The 15,613-nt window shown below is 45.4% G+C and overlaps 1 protein-coding gene across 6 annotated transcripts in view; it reads left to right on the top strand.

The window, feature by feature from the left end:
- Positions 1-15,613, top strand: part of Sarm (sterile alpha and armadillo motif) — a 79,123-nt gene that overhangs the window by 40,801 nt on the left and 22,709 nt on the right. For 2 of the 6 annotated variants that reach the window (XR_013001804.1, XM_076377290.1), the window contains exon 1: positions 14,270-14,380. The exons of the other annotated variants lie outside the window; for them this stretch is intronic. Coding sequence is in view for 1 of the 2 variants with exons in the window: in XM_076377290.1 (XP_076233405.1) it covers positions 14,285-14,380 (96 nt within the window). In the remaining variant the exon portion in view is untranslated. Of the gene's footprint in view, positions 1-14,269; positions 14,381-15,613 lie in introns of those variants that run through there. 6 annotated transcript variants of the gene reach the window in all.

Here is a 15,613-nt window from a genome sequence, read left to right as displayed (position 1 = left end):
TGGATTACTTCGTGGAAGGGTGTGTGCCTTTCAGCGACAAATGGGGCGTTTGGAATGCGCGCCAAATTTACTTCCGGACGACAGAAATATTGTAGAACGCTATTGTGAGCGCGGAGGCTTTGAATATTCGTCTCTTGATTAATTCTAGTGGCCAGGCGCGACAGAAATGTTGGGAAGAGTAACGAGTGTTTTAATGCTACATGAATATTCTTGTTTCTTTTTTATTCTTCATGTTTTATTCAGCCTGCTCAATTTGAATCGATGAATTCTGTAACTACTTTGAGTAATACACGGGGCATCTCATTTTCATATACATTCTCAGGCAATTATCTCTCAAATAGTAGTTAAAAAAATTGTATATGTATCACAGAGTTGCTCTTGTCTCAGGATATGTCCCCTTCTAAACAAAGTCACTGTTCAGAGCAGACCTAACTTCTAAACACAGTTGAATTTCCCCATCGATACTTGGAACTGGGTCCTCCAAGTAAAAAGTAGTCTAAATATTTTACTCTATCTCTTCACACCCAATACTTCTCGCCCTACATCCCGACGCAATCGGTAATTCCTAGAACTCCATCCTCTTTCGATACTAAAACTTCTGATAAGGTCCCTAAGTACCTCTTCTCCAACAATTAAAAATTTCTACAATCATTAACAGGTACAAAATTCAAAATCTGTGTAATTATGCTTTCCTCATTATTTCTAGTATCTCATCTACTCCAAATAAAACTTGATCTAGCTGCAAAAATTGTTCATCTCTTCCAGAAACATTAGCTATAGCTAAACCTAGGAGGAATTCTTAAACTACTGCTAGAAAAAAAGTCCCCACGGAGCACCCTATAAAGGAACAAGTAGCTTCTCGCTCATTCTAGAAAGCTTCTCGCTTTGGTCTCGACAGCAGACTCATAGAGCCCAGTCCTAATCGCAGCCTACTCTAGAAATGGTAATGGAACGTGGTCGACCGTTTCTACGGTATGTTTTCCCGATTCCCCGATAAGCCTCGTCCCTGATCCTCGTCCCGTCGTCGGGGTCTAGCGTGCGCTCGTCAGATTAACGGTTCTCTGTCGCTCGCCTCGCAGGAATTTCTCGCCGCGTATCTCCACGAAAATTTATTCACCCTCGCAGCGAATCGACGCTTTCGATGGCTGGTCAGCCAGTCAGGGCACGTCGCCCGTGAATCCGCGAGCGAGGTGCATCGGGTGTTGTTCTGTTATGCAACTCGCGGACACATTTTCGAAACGATAGCCGCGCGCGATACACACGATTTTATTCGCGGCGAATGCAAATGGAGGGTAGAGAATCCTGCGCGTTCCTCGGGGGAAATGTGGGAATACGGTTCAGTATTGTTATACAAATTGTCGCTAGTTTGAAATTCCTCAGAGCAAAAGAGCTTTGCATGCTTGTATTATCAATTCACAGCTGTGGTGGGACGAAAGTGTGTCTGAAACGCGCATAAATTGAGCTCTGAACCACATCTTCGCTAAGAATCATTGATCTGTGAGTCTATATCAATATAAAACTGTTGTTGTAAAAGTATAGTCAAGGAATGTAGTGCAGTAAATCGATGCTTGAATGGTGACACCGTCGAATGTAAACAGGTGACAGCAGAGAGGCTGAAGTCCTCTCTGTCTCAATATTTCCTCTCTAATCCCAGTAACCGAAACATGTTTGCTCGTCCCAAATTCGAAGCGTGCTTCCTCCGCAGGTGCACGAGACTCTAAATTCCCGATGCACGTGCATTTTCCGTGTCCACGACCGTGAACGTGACCGTATTCTGTCGACGAGGCACAGGTCGAATGACAGTCGTAGGAGCGACGGTGGAAACAATCGGTACGTTGGCTTCTCCGATATTTTTCGGAGCGATTTTCTGGCGCGACGCCAAGTTATTTCGACGCGTCGCGTCTGGTAATCCGCGGCAATGCGCGCGAATCCCTCGATGGCTTACGTAACTTGAAACCAGGCTCAAGTTTGTTAAACTTGTTCCCCATCTTTTTACTTAAAGAAGATTTCACCGCGATGCCTTCACTGGCGCAAGTGACAGCGCCTGTGTTGGACACCGATAGCTCCTAACTCCCTTGAATTGTGAAGTAAAGATGGTAAAGTAAATGTAATATTTTTAGTTTGCTGTAAATTCCGCGAAATTCGTGTAATTTTTGCAACGCCGCTGAAAGCCCAGTCGCCTTGCACTCGCCAGCGTCTTCGAACGCGTCGAATTTAGGTCCCGTTAAATTTAGAACGGTTTCCCCACTTGTCAGCCGATATTTCTCAGCTCTCATTAGTCTCTCGTTCGCGATTCATTATTTTTCCATTCGCTTTTACCGCGATTGTTGGACAGATCGTTCAGAGTTCGCAGCCAATAATTTGTCTCTCTAGAGTCGCACGAGAACTGTCCCTCCACTGTGTAAAATGAGAAAACAGAATCTCTGAACCGATCTATAGACTCACGACTCACTGATAAGCTCTTAGCATCAGAGACACGGTTTTTGAGACCAAAGCCACACTAGTAGCCCCTATAGATATGACTGATACCCAGAGGTTCCTAAATCGACCACCTCCTCTAAACAAAAACTTTTAAGTACCCTTACTTCAAACACAAAGATTCGAACGTCAAGCAAGTACTTCGACGCTAGCATTTTTAAAAATTCAGAAATTGGAGCTAGTCTTGGCAAGTGAATCTCCTTTTCTCCGAATAGTGTGAAGTGCCAGTATACGTACATAGCAGCAAGCTTATAGCGAGGGAATGTATCAGGTGACCCCTCGTTGAGTTAGCGAGGGGTCAACCGTAGCCGAGGACAAAGCGTGGAGGCATGCATCTGAAAGCGGGCGTCGCAGGCACGCGTTCGACTGGCTTCAGCTCGCGGAGGATCGGCGAGGCGCGCGGCGGGTTAATCGTTTACCGTCTGGTTCGGTCTGAAAAAGAAGCGGAGAGCCGTGTTCCCGAGGACGCTGTAAAAGCGAGCGCGCGAGGCATAAAAGATTCATTTTGCCAGAGAGGTGACCCTGTCGACCCAGCATCCGCTCTCTGTGGGCGGCTCGCTCTCGTCGCACTCTCTCTCTTTCTCTCGGCCCCTTCCCAATCTTTGCTTCTCGGCTCCTCTGCTCCTCCAGCGCGTCGCGCTCGTTTTCTTTCACTACCGTCGTGCCCGCTCCTTTCGAGGTGAGCCTGGAAAAAGGGCGAGGGACGAGGCGCTTCGTTGAGACAATCAAGCGACAGCGATGCTCGTTAAATGTAACTGCTACTAAATTGCCGAGAGTTGGGAGAACGGGCGCTTAAGTACCGAGAGGATCCATTTTTCTTCTTGGAATTGAGGGGCTTAGAGGAAAACAGGCGCTTGATACAATTTTAGAAATTTAGGAGACAGGAAGTTGAGGAATGTTTTAGCTTCATGGGAAAAATTAAGTAGAGAGTGGTTTAATAAGAAGACACTTTATTCTTTGTCGATTCAGAAGGTACTACAATTTGAAATTAGCATTAAACTATCTTAAATCGAATAGGTAAAAGATCCTTCACTTCCAGAATATTAAGCGGTTGAGCATGTCGCTTCCGGTTTGAGGACGAAACAAGAATAAACGGTCGAGTTCGTAGAAGGGTTTTACCGTGTTTCACAAGAGCGCGACGAAATGCGCGACACTTTCACAAAAGCAGCGCGTGAACGTCGAACCGGATGCGTTTAATCTGCCGCCATGTAGCGTGCGCCACGCTGAGACACTCATCCGAGAGAGAGACGTAACGCAATAGTAATTACCGAGGAGATGAGGAACGTACAGCTTGCGGATGAATGAACCAGCGAGAACGAGGGAATTATTTACGCGGCTGGTGATCCCCGTTAATCGAGAGCCCTCTCGAATACTCCGAGACGAGCACCATGCAACCGAGGTGTTCCCTCTCGATTGATCGCACCAGGTCTCGTGGAATGATTACGTAAAAACTGGTAAAGAACCTCGCTGTTTTCTATGAGCGACAAAAAAAAACATGGGAGCACAGAGTCGCACAAAGCTTTTGACTTACTCTGGCTCTTTTGTCGGCGATAATTACTATGCAGAACAGAGTTTGGTGCGCGTGCTGCTCGTGGAATACTTAGCGCCGCGTTTTCCTTTGGCAGCTGTTGCTACTGCGTTATTGCGCTTTTATCGCTAACGGAATCACGTAATTTTTTGCCGTGGTCTTTGGATCAGGTTCTGTTGATGCGTTTTAATAGAGATCTGAAATGAAGTTTCAACGTTTGGAATATGTAGGTGTTCAAAATTTCAAATATTTACGTATTCGATTTCTCAAATATTCAAATATTCAATTTTTCAAACATTCAAACATTCAAATATTCAAATATTCAATTTCTCAAACATTCAAATATTCCAATTTTCAGCCCCAGTAATCTCGAAACTCCCCAGCACATTCTCCTCCGACTACAAAAATATTTGCACACTGCGTCGTTCCCAGGTGCGATTCCAGATCCATTTCTCCTCCCCCACGTGGTCGGTTGTTTAGCCAGTGGATGCAAACGCAGCGAAAGACCCCACCTCTGGAGGCTAGGTTGGTGGTATCAGCGACGGGCAGTTCGCGCGACCGGTTTCCTCTTCGGCATCGGGTGTCGCGTTCTACGCCGTCGAATCGTGTTTCTGTTGTCACAGAAATGTCACGCAGACCGTGCCCTGGCTGGTGTCTCCAGTCGCGGAGAAACCACCCGCGTAAGCGAGAAGCGAAAATGTCACAGCGTTGACGCATCAGCGATCCTCCTCGCGGCGCAGACCAACAGAAGATAGGGATCGAGCGGCCCGCTAAGATTACACGCTCGCGAAACAATGGGCTGTGTGAAATTACGGTGTTCAAGACTGCACGTGTGCCAGGCGATGCCACGACAGATGATACGCTTAAGACCACTGTCACGAAGGAACTATGTGATACGTTTACAAGGGAGGTAAAAAGGTCAGACCTGAGATTTGGAATTTTGAGAATTCGAGGGTCAATCGTGATGTGCACAGAAATTTAATTATAAATTTAGAAAGTATATGACTGTAGTCCATGCTGAGGAGTCAATGGAGTTCATAGCAATTAAGTACCTGTAATTACTAGTTTAGTTTGCATAGTACTCCATTTAACTAGTATTATACGGTTAGATACTATTATCTAGTTAAAAGTAGAGTCAGAAGAGGATTATAATTTTTTTAAAGTTCCTCTAGAGCTCGCTTGGCAAGTACTCGTTAAATATTCATGGAACCAATAATTTGCAGTAACCTGTTCCACGGAATACTGTCCCAGTTAGCTGCAATTAATACGAAAAGGCAGTTAATAGCCCTGTCCTTGCAAACGGAGGAATCATTTATCATTTACATCTGACTTTGTAGCGGCTGAAATGGTCTCGTATCCGCTCGTTAGCCGATCAATTAGCATCTCACTGGACGCATCGCCTAATTACGTTTCGCCTTTTTTCCTCGGCCACCTGAACCTCGACCTACCCCCGCCTCTGTTGTTTTATATTATTCCACTGTTTATGACATTTCTTTCCACTTCTGTTTCTTGCAGTTTCGAATAGTTTTCTGTTTCTTTACTCGAAGCAAGCAGGAAGTCGCTATCAATCGATATGGATTTTATATAATACACTCTGCATTATGCCTGCACTCTTCAGCTGCGTTATTGTATAACTATTCAAACAACTCGTCAAGGAATTTGCCCACGGATGTTCTTAATCGTTTCTTTAAAAAACCATCTTACGTAGCTATTCCAGTTTCGCGACAACCCTTTTTTCCCTCTGCCATTACCAGCAAAACAAATGGATGAATTATCTTTGCGTGTATAAACTCAGATGCAAATGGGTCTAAGAACAGGCGAGAATAGCGAGTTAATTAAATAGACGAGGGCGATATGTAATAACGCATCTTTATTTATAAATGTAAAACGAAGGTGTTTTTTTTTTCTTTTTGCCGCTCACGAGCTGCGAAACAATTGGACACGGGAATATGCTGCGTTTCGTAACGGTTTACGAGCCGTTCAATTAGAGATTTCCTCAATAAATTCCCGCTGTCAGCAGAAACGCTCGCTCGAAAAGGCGCCGACTGAAAAGCCACCGCTGGGAAAAAACCGAATGTCCTTTTCCACTGATCGATTCCAGCTTCATTTCCCCGCAGTTGCATCGCGATAATTGAGTTCTCAGCATGTTTCCTTGCTTTTTATGACCCTCTTTTTCTGTCCTATCTTGAATGCGAGACACGGCGACCTAAATTGGAGCAGGTCAAATAGGCGAGGATTGAAAAAAAAATAAATTATGTTCTGTAAAAAAAAAATAAGATGCATTACGAAGTACTTTTCTTAATTGAAGTATTATGAAGGTATTAGTAAACATGGATCTCTGACATTTTGTATAGTCTATTTACTCCACAATTTTCCCACTCCATTCACAGAAAGCTCCCCGAAGTAATTAAGCCTTAATTACTTAATGGCTCCTCTTAGCTACCGTTTCGATCGCCCTCGTCGATCAGCTGAGCCCTACTTCATTTGAAGAATGAAGGGGCAAGGGGCATTTCACAGCAGAATGTATGGTTTTCTCTCGCAGCGTGCCGGCAAACAGCCAGAGCAATTTTCCAGCCGTATCGCGTTACGCCTCTCTTCCGCGAGCCTAAAGGTGCACTCACATCGGCGTCTGACGTAATCGAGCGTGACCGCGGTCATTTACATTGAGCAGTTTACAGATCTCGTTTCTCCGTCGCGTCTTCTTCGCCCCAGCCTTTCTTCCGCGAACTCACGTCGGCCGCCATCCAGACTCGCAGGTTGATAATCCGCTCGAGTGGCGCCGTCGCTGATTAGCAACACCCACGCGCCACCCTCTCGCTCCCTTTACTCGCTGCATGTGCTCTTTTCTATCCCTCGATTTACCACGAGGAAAGAGAATCCTTTCAGAAATCGTGCAGAAAAGTCGGTTTAGGTTTCAGGTAATTTTTAGAGGAATTCGACGATCCTCAGTTTCTGGACCTCAATGGAGCACCGATAAAAGCCTTTGCAATTAGCCTGAGGCAGTCATATAAATACCTCATTCAAATGAGTATCATCGTCTTACTAATTGAAAGTGCTTTCAGAAGCCACTACCTTCCACATTCCATTTTCTCGAATCACACCCTAACGACTCCCTTTTCTTTCTGTTTCAGGTGAGTCCTCTCACTGGCAAGAGATTACCATATGAATCGCCTGGTCCGAGAAACGCGCAGGTAGGCACGTTCCACTGTTTCCCCAGGGATCCCTCTGACAGAGAGATCGTTGGACCATGGAGCAAGTGCAAATTGAATGCTTGACTCACCGTGACGGTCAGAGCCCCTTCTTTTTCGGTTTTGTGGGTTTGATTAACCAGCCGGATGCACTGGCCTATCTCACGCCTCGATCCAAGGGACTTCTCAGGCTCTCGTGTGCATCGGGCAGGTCCAAGGAATTCAATGGCTACTTCCTGCAGTCGATGTGCCGTTTCTTGCGCCTGTAAGAAACAAAATGGGCGATTCTGGATATCGCGATAGCCTGAGAAGCCAGTGGCTAGCAGTGTCTGGTCATTGTAACGGTGCACCGATCGTTAGTCCTGTCATGTTGCGGCTACGATCGCTGCGAGATGAGCATTCTACTTTCACGGGGCTCGCGAACTGAACGGTGACTCATGTGTCGCGCTCGCCGCGTATCTAGCTCGTATCGCTCGCACTGAGAAACCCGATCGAGGGCTGTTTTCCTTTTCGTCGTTACTGGGGACTAGAATAACGTTGGAGATCCTTGACCGAGGCTTACAGGAGCTGGAGAGGAAATAGTGAGGTAAATGTCCCAATACCTGGTCACTCAATTTCAATTTCAGATATCCCAAAAAATGTATATCCCGACACTTGAGTTGTGTCCCAGTATCTGAATATACTATTTGATATCACTTTTTATTATCTTGAAAATTAGCATCAGTGCTCAGGTATAGAGACACTTACCTTACTCCTTTAGAGTTGGAGACCAACTTTGTATTACACAAATTACTATCACGATTGATCTCCAATAGGACCTTGCTCTCGTTAGATAAAAGTCGAGTGGTTTGATACATCTCGAAATCGATATCCTAAATACCAAGTGGCTCTCGAGTAACCGTCTGACCCAGAGGTGAGAAAAAGGAGAAGGAGCAGGGGACCGATGATCGTGTGCACGTCTGGAATTCCTTCATGACTCATCGGCATTCGCCAAGGGCCCAGACCCCGGTATGGGAACTCGTGCCCCGTCCCCGTCGCGTCTTCGCGTTTCCATGCACGAACCGACCGATCCAGAGCGGCGTGACTCAACCGAATTTCTTGTTGCTCGCCCCCCTGATGGCTCCGCGAATTCTCGAGTCTGATCGGTCGCACGCGAGTCATCGTGAAACGGAGTAAACCTTTGTAACCCTGGAGCACCTGGAGTTAACTTGATTCTTCTTCGTGGAATTCAGGTATTTCTTGCATAATATGGGATTTTATTGGAGGGTAGTAACAGAGATGCAAGTCTCCATAAATCTTATAATAGTTAGGATATAATAGTCATTTGCATCTGTTTTACAACACTATATTTATGTGTACTCAAATTCCACGAGCATAGTACATAAATGAACGAAATCAATTTTTACAGTGATAGCTCTGCTCCAGGGGTTCATCGATCCCTACCGATAAAAGGGAGCCTAGTAACCGCGGGTATTACGAGTCCTTGATAACACACAATGCGATACATAAGCACGTGGCGGTATATCGTAACGTACGGCCTTGAACTTCCTCCTCGAATGATTCACGGTCTTGTCCATTCATTCAGCAGCCCGTTCATGCGTCCGCTCGAGTACGCGTAACCAGGAAAAATACTAGCTTCAAATAGAGCCATGGAACCTGTGGAAACGCGTTTCCGGTAGGGAAACTACTGTCAATCGAAACTGATCGTGACACTTAAATTGCTCGCCCAGTCGTTGAGTATAATAATTAATGCAACTGGTAGTGCGCATGCTTAAGCAATTAGCGCGCTATTCTGTCGGTGACTAATACCCTCGATTTTTCTCTTCTGTCGAGATAACGATAGAATGTATCTGCGCGCCGAGTTTTCCGCGGACGCGATCGCCCTTTCTACTTGCAATACATTTTCAGAGTGGGAGATAAACGACTGGGCGCTACGAAGGTGATTCACCGATCTTCCGCGGAGCTGTCTTCTCCTCTTTCTTTGCCCTTCCCGCCACTCGCGAGTGAGCGTGTCTCTCGCAGAGGCACGCGTACCTTGTGAGTCATCGATGTGGCTCTTGGACTTGATGATCACCTGCGTGCTTCATTCGAGGAAACGATTTAGATTGGTCGGTCTTCTTCGGAGAATTCTTACCTTGAATGTGAACTGAAGAAACAAAGGTATTTTCCTTTTTTGGTTGGGATCTTTGAACACTAGGAAATTTAAAAATTTGAACATTTAAAAATTTGAACATTTAAAAATTTGAACATTTAAAAATTTGAACATTTAAAAATTTGAATATTTAAAAATTTGAACATTTAAATATTTAAATATTTGATGACGTAAACACTTGAACACCCGGGAATTTGAAAATCGTATGCAGGTCGAAACATTCACTGATAAGATATCACTAAATATGTCTATATACATATCACCTATATCTTCGTATACATATATCTATGTACATATCATATCTCTAGCTCTACGTTACGTTAATTCACAGTACATTCGACAGTCATTGAGGAAGTCTGAAGGAAGACGGTAACAATCTCCTTCCGCGTAATCCACCATAAATAGCAGTTATGAGAAAAATTCTCGGCTCTTATCGCGGTCGGGGAGAAAAGCAGAGACGTTAAATAGCTCGATAAAAGGTATGAATCATAGTCGAGACTACGTTCGAGAAAGAATCCGAATGAGCACGTGCGTACACACGTATCCGGGAACTCGTTCCACCTCGTGTCACCAGTAGAAACACGTTTCATCGTACCTATGCACCCTTTTACTCCTAGTGATTCAACAAACTCGTCGCTAGTCTCCTAAACTTGATTATCGCTTTTCCTGCTTCGCAAAACAGCAGTGCGTCACGACTTTCTAATCCTGTTTGCGGAATTTCGCCGAATCCTTGTCATCGAGCCTCATTCGTGGCTTTCTAAAGCTATTTCAAGCAAGGTCTGTTGACCACTTCGGTCTGTCAATTCCTCTGGAAAATCTGCCGAGGAAAATCCCAACGACCAAAATGGAGGAAATGGTTATCTTCGAAGAAAATAGCTAGCTCGAAAGCTTCCCTATTTAAAGTACAGTTTAATTAACTCAACGCGATTCCAGTTACGTTTTAGTGCCTCTGTTATGTTCGTTAAACCGAGTTCAAACGCTCTGGGACTGCATCGAGTGCTCACGATTGAAGTGCATCTCGATTTAGACGCAGAGAGCAACGTGCACCTAGGAAGTAGATCCGTTTTCGAGCCCGCGATGACGCGGGATGGTTAATTTGATCTTTTGAGGGGCCTTCAATTGCACACGGCTGCGTCTAAGATGCGCCTTGCGCTATTTGAGCTCGAATCATTTTGCGAGGGGAATGTATCGATAGATTTTAATCTCCTTCTCAGGGCAATTCAACCTATTACTGCGGTTCTAGTGTTAACTTATAATTTTGATTTTCCTCTGGAAGTATAATTCGGTAATTAAGGTCCAGATAATCGAAGTCTAGGTTAATAGAAATTTTTCGATAAAGGAGCCGAACAGAATCGCAGCCTCTTCCAGATCAGTCCAAGGTATGCCTGGCATCCTAATAGAGGAAGCTCGCGATCTTTGAATCGGCTGGCAAAGTTCGACGTACCACTAGCTATGCGAAACATTCGACCCAATCGAACCCAGCATATTCTAATCTTAAGTCTTTTAATCTTCACTCACTCTCAGCTGTAATTTACGGCGCCATTAAACCCCATTGAGATTGATCGTCGAATATGCTCCCTGCAGAGAATTTCACTGCTGCAATATTTCGGGAGAGAGGTCTTCATGCAGGCTTCTTGGCAAGCGAATCGGCGACAGGAGCAACATTGTGTGTACTATCGCAACCACTCTATTTGTGGACGCCTTTGAAGTTATCGTAATCGCTGTTGTCAGCTGCTGAGCGTCATTCCCAATATAATTAAGATTAATTCTGTTGTATATTTTCGTCGAATAACAGTGTTATTCTACAAGTAGATCGAATTGCTTGTAGATTCATTTGGTAGATCCATTGTTAGTGCTCGATGGTCGATGACGAAATCAGCTGGGAGTTCGCTTAACTGTACGTGATGCTTGAAACAGGGGTCAAACGACATTACGAGTTCCGAGCAGCGCCGCGATTCGTGACATCCTTGACTCGAAAGTGAGTCAGCCGAGCGAGTTACGCCACTGGCGACACCTAATCGTCCTTCTCGAGTCCAAGTTCATGGCTTCTCTCGCGGTTTCCTTGAAAGGCTGATCCGCTGCACCAAGTAGGTCGAGCTTTATTTGACCCAGCGTCGTACGTTTATGCAAATCTACGTAATTACCCTACAGCCTCGATATCTCATCTTTTATACAGAAATAAGCAGTGCAGTAATTTGGAAGCATAGATTAGAAAAAAAATTCCTCAATTTTTTCTATTTCTCAGAATTCTATTTCTCGCGAGACTCATTCATCCAGTGCGAGAATGGAGTCTGATCGTGTCAAAGTGTCTTCACAAGTATATTTGACCCCCGAGTTTCGCGGTAAGAATGTCAAATGTCAATTAGATTCCTCGTCGTCGTACGCAGCACATGGTGCATCCCTTGCACTCGGCTCGCGCTCAATTCACACTCATAGTACGCTCCGCGATTACGTCAGCGCCCAATGAATGGATCAGTGACTATTCGTTCCCCTGAATCGAACGAGTTCGCTTGTGAATGGCCAACCAACAGAGGAAACTTGGAAGGGGAATCGATTAACCGATGGTCATTCACCATCCCTTAACTCGAGCGTTGAAAAAGCAGGTCATTAATTACGCGTAACTCGAGATAGACAGTGATCGATTAACTCCTACTCGTTAGAGACTTGCGATAACCATATCTGGCTTGGAGGATTCCTGGAAACGCTAATTGAATCACCTTTACGAGCTCCAATCCGAGATGTTAATTATTCATCGAGCCTGCTCCGTGGGCGGAGATCGAATTTGCTAGCGGAAGAGATCTACGGAGTGCTGTAATAGGATTCGCTAATGACTTTGCGAAATTGTGAAGCTTCTCTTATAAGAGTATAGTGTGAACTTTATAGGAATATAAAAAAATAGACTTAGACTCGCATTTACTTTTCAAAAAGATCACTTTATTAGAAATTAATTTCAAAAATTACAGAAAGAATTCACAAAAGCTATAGTTTAGTCAAAATTGCTATACAATTCTCATCTCTAGAAGAAAGAAAAATACAGATCCAGCGTTTCCTTCTTTCAAGCCCTTCCTTATTTTTAAGCATCATTTTCGTACGTAAAATTCTGTCTTTTAACTCTTCACTCGTTCGCTCACACTCCCTTCCACTATCAAGTATTCAGGGCGCGGCGTTCGTGAAGTTTCTCAGAAGAAGTATCCTCGGTCAACGCCGAGTACACCTTTCCGGAGAACAGTTTACTCCCTCCCCTGAATGAAGGTGCCCCCCATCGCGATGAATCATCGAGTTCCTCGGAAGCGGCTGCCTGTTACCTAGTCGCGCGATTAGACGCCCCACCACCGAGCTCCTCCCGCCTAGCAGCGTCGATCAGCTTGGCCTGTCGTGGAAACCAGCTGATTTCGCCGCCACCTCGACCACCTCTGACGGCGCTCGGTGCACGCGACGGCCCCCCTGATAGCGAGCACGTTCTGATAACAGCTATTTCTACCAGAGAGCGATCGAGCGTGCCCGTAGTCTTGCGTCGCGACTCGCGGCGAGTGATCGAAGCCTATCGCGACGAATCGCCGCCTAATCGGCTGTGATCTGTCCTTCGACCAGTGACCTGAGTTGATTCGATGTCTCTTGCTAAATGAGGCTGTGGCTAGCAGTGACTGTGGTGCATAATTTGATTGTAATTTCTGAGGATACGATTCGATCGTGAAGCTGAATTCTTTATGAAGCTACGGTGAGGACGAGGGAAGGTCTCGTGGCTCCTTGCAATCGCTCTCTCGCTGCTTTAGATAATGGAAGATTCTTTATTCCGTGATATCTGGTGAACCCTAATGTCTTGGAGTTTTATAGAATCTTAGATCGTTGGGTGTGTGGAAGTATTGTGGTGTTTCGAGGCACAGGTGAATCGTAAACACGCGTTGCATCAGGCATTAACAGGCGTCTGGCACTTCCGCGTGGCCATGCGCATAGAAATGTGGCAAGGGAGACGTGTCTGGAAGGCAGGCAAAGGACAAAGCTGGCCGCGTGCATTCCTGGCGCCCCGCGAGCTCGCACTTTATGGCGTTTCATACGTGACTTCCCGCCGGAAACGGACGTTTCGATTTCCTTCGCGAGCACCCGCCGCCAAAATAGGACGCACGTATCGAGAATAACCTACTGCTTATCGTCCTCTCTTTCGACGAATTTTATCGACTGATAACGCTCCGTCAGAGATAGCGCGAGACGACTGTCTATTCCTTATATAGCGAACGTTACTTGAGAATCGATTTTCTTCGAATTTCAGAACTCTTTGCACCTGGTTTTTATTCCTTTTTTTAATTTCGTGCATTTGGTTGTGCGAGACTTCTTAGGAAATTCTGTTCTAAAGAATATTATCAGTCTTCTTTTTTCTATAGAAGATCAGGTTTATTCTTATCACCTGCGCCTACAAACACAGCGTTTTATCAACGTTTTCGTGTTTCGAGAAATTCCCAAGCTCTTCTGCATGCATCGTCGGAATTTCTTAGCGAGGAAAACACCTCGTGTTTGAACAGCTGGTCACCTCGAGGGTGGCTGTGTCGCCGTGAAGCGCAGACACGATCGATCCATATCGACCTGTTCGTCTTGGTCCCAGTCGAATCCCTATGCATCGTTTTCCGAGGCGATCTATTTCTGATCGAGGAGAAGGCTAGCCCTGCGATTCTATATTTATTCCATTCCCATGAGCTGGCCCCTCATGATTCACTGATAATGGTGTATTCTAAATGAGAGAGCGTTTAGTTCTGTGCAGCGAGAGATCGATTTTTGGAAGCAGCGAGACGTTTCTGTGAGGAACGTAAATGATAATTATTATCAGGTTCTCGCATCTTCAGATAGGGACAGCTTGAAGGTTCCAGAAAGTGATAACGAAGTTTGGAGCCTAGGGAAACGTATCCGAATTTTTCTCGCGGTGTCCAGTGCCTAAAGACTTTCTGAATGAGCGTTGACAGAGGCCTGAACATGCTGCACAAACGCAGACATAGGCCGCAGGACAATCTGCTGGTCCACAACAGAGGAGCTTTCCTGAAATCTGTAAGTACCGATTTGCATAAAATACGAACTTGCAAGTCGCGACGACGGTGTGTAAATATAGGAAGATTTAAGCCTTAGTGAACTCTGTTCCTCTAACAAAAGTTAATCCCCGGGGATCCAACCACAAGCGGAGCGTCTCGTTATCGAGATCATAAAACTCGATACGTTTGCTCATTCGCGTAATTACGCATATTTTCGCGGTGACTGTTCGAACGGAGTAGTTAAGTGACATCATACAGTATTTGAGTAGGCGTCGTGGAAATTTGAAGTCTGCGAAGTCTTTTGTAATCAGCGGTGCAAAATTCAATAGCAAATAGAAGAGATCTAGGAAAAGGTGCCAGGGCAAACACTCTCATATCTTCTCTCTGCAGTCTCTGTCACGTAACAATTAAACTAGTTAGTTGAAGAACAATAGAGCTTCAAAAGTGATATGAGTAAAATGCATAGAAACTATACTTTGGTCATATACTTGTAGGTACTATTCTTGAACTCAGTTCAACTCTTCCATTCAATTCTACTGTACCCATACAAACTAGAAGGTGGAGAAAGGAAAAGGAAGGTGAAGAAGGGAAGAAAATAAAGTTCTACTGTACACTTAACTCCACAAAAAACGATATTTATTTATATTCATTTTCAGTTGTTGCTACAATTTTGACGAGTTCAAAAGTGGAGTTATCTAATCACCTCGCTCCACGAACAGCTCACACGACGAACTCAAGCTTCCTCTCGTCGATTCGGAGAACCGCTGTCTGAAAAGCGGCACGGTCTAATCACAACGTCACTCTCGCGCGTGCGTCATCGTTTGGGTCCACAAACGAGATTCACGCTCCTCCGTGGCATACACGCGCGTCTATCGGACAATCAAAGCAACCGGCGTCACGATCCGTTACAACGGCGTGACATCATCGCGCTAAAACTACACGCGATGTCACACGCGCCGCGTATCAGCCTCCCCCCAGCTGTCTGGCAATCGGCAATAGGGACGCACACGCGTGCTAGCACGCACGTGCACGTACACACGTGTTGCACCAGTGGAGAGGGTCAGGATTTCTAACTTCGCGAGTATGACTAATCCGTTGTTTACTGTTGTGATGACTTCTGCCTTCGCGAGCGCGCGCGCGCCCGAACGATTGTGATCGGCATAGCGAAGCCGAGGGATCGTATTCGGATTACGTACGAGGACGAGCGCGATTCTCGGCCGAGAGGTGAATGAAACCGTGGCCAGCGTCATCT

Source organism: Calliopsis andreniformis, chromosome 4 (genome assembly GCF_051401765.1).
Source record: "Calliopsis andreniformis isolate RMS-2024a chromosome 4, iyCalAndr_principal, whole genome shotgun sequence".
Classification (NCBI taxonomy): Eukaryota; Metazoa; Arthropoda; class Insecta; order Hymenoptera; family Andrenidae; genus Calliopsis; species Calliopsis andreniformis.
The sequence above is the reverse complement of the archived record's forward strand: the minus strand, read 5'-3'. Positions and strand labels throughout refer to the sequence as shown.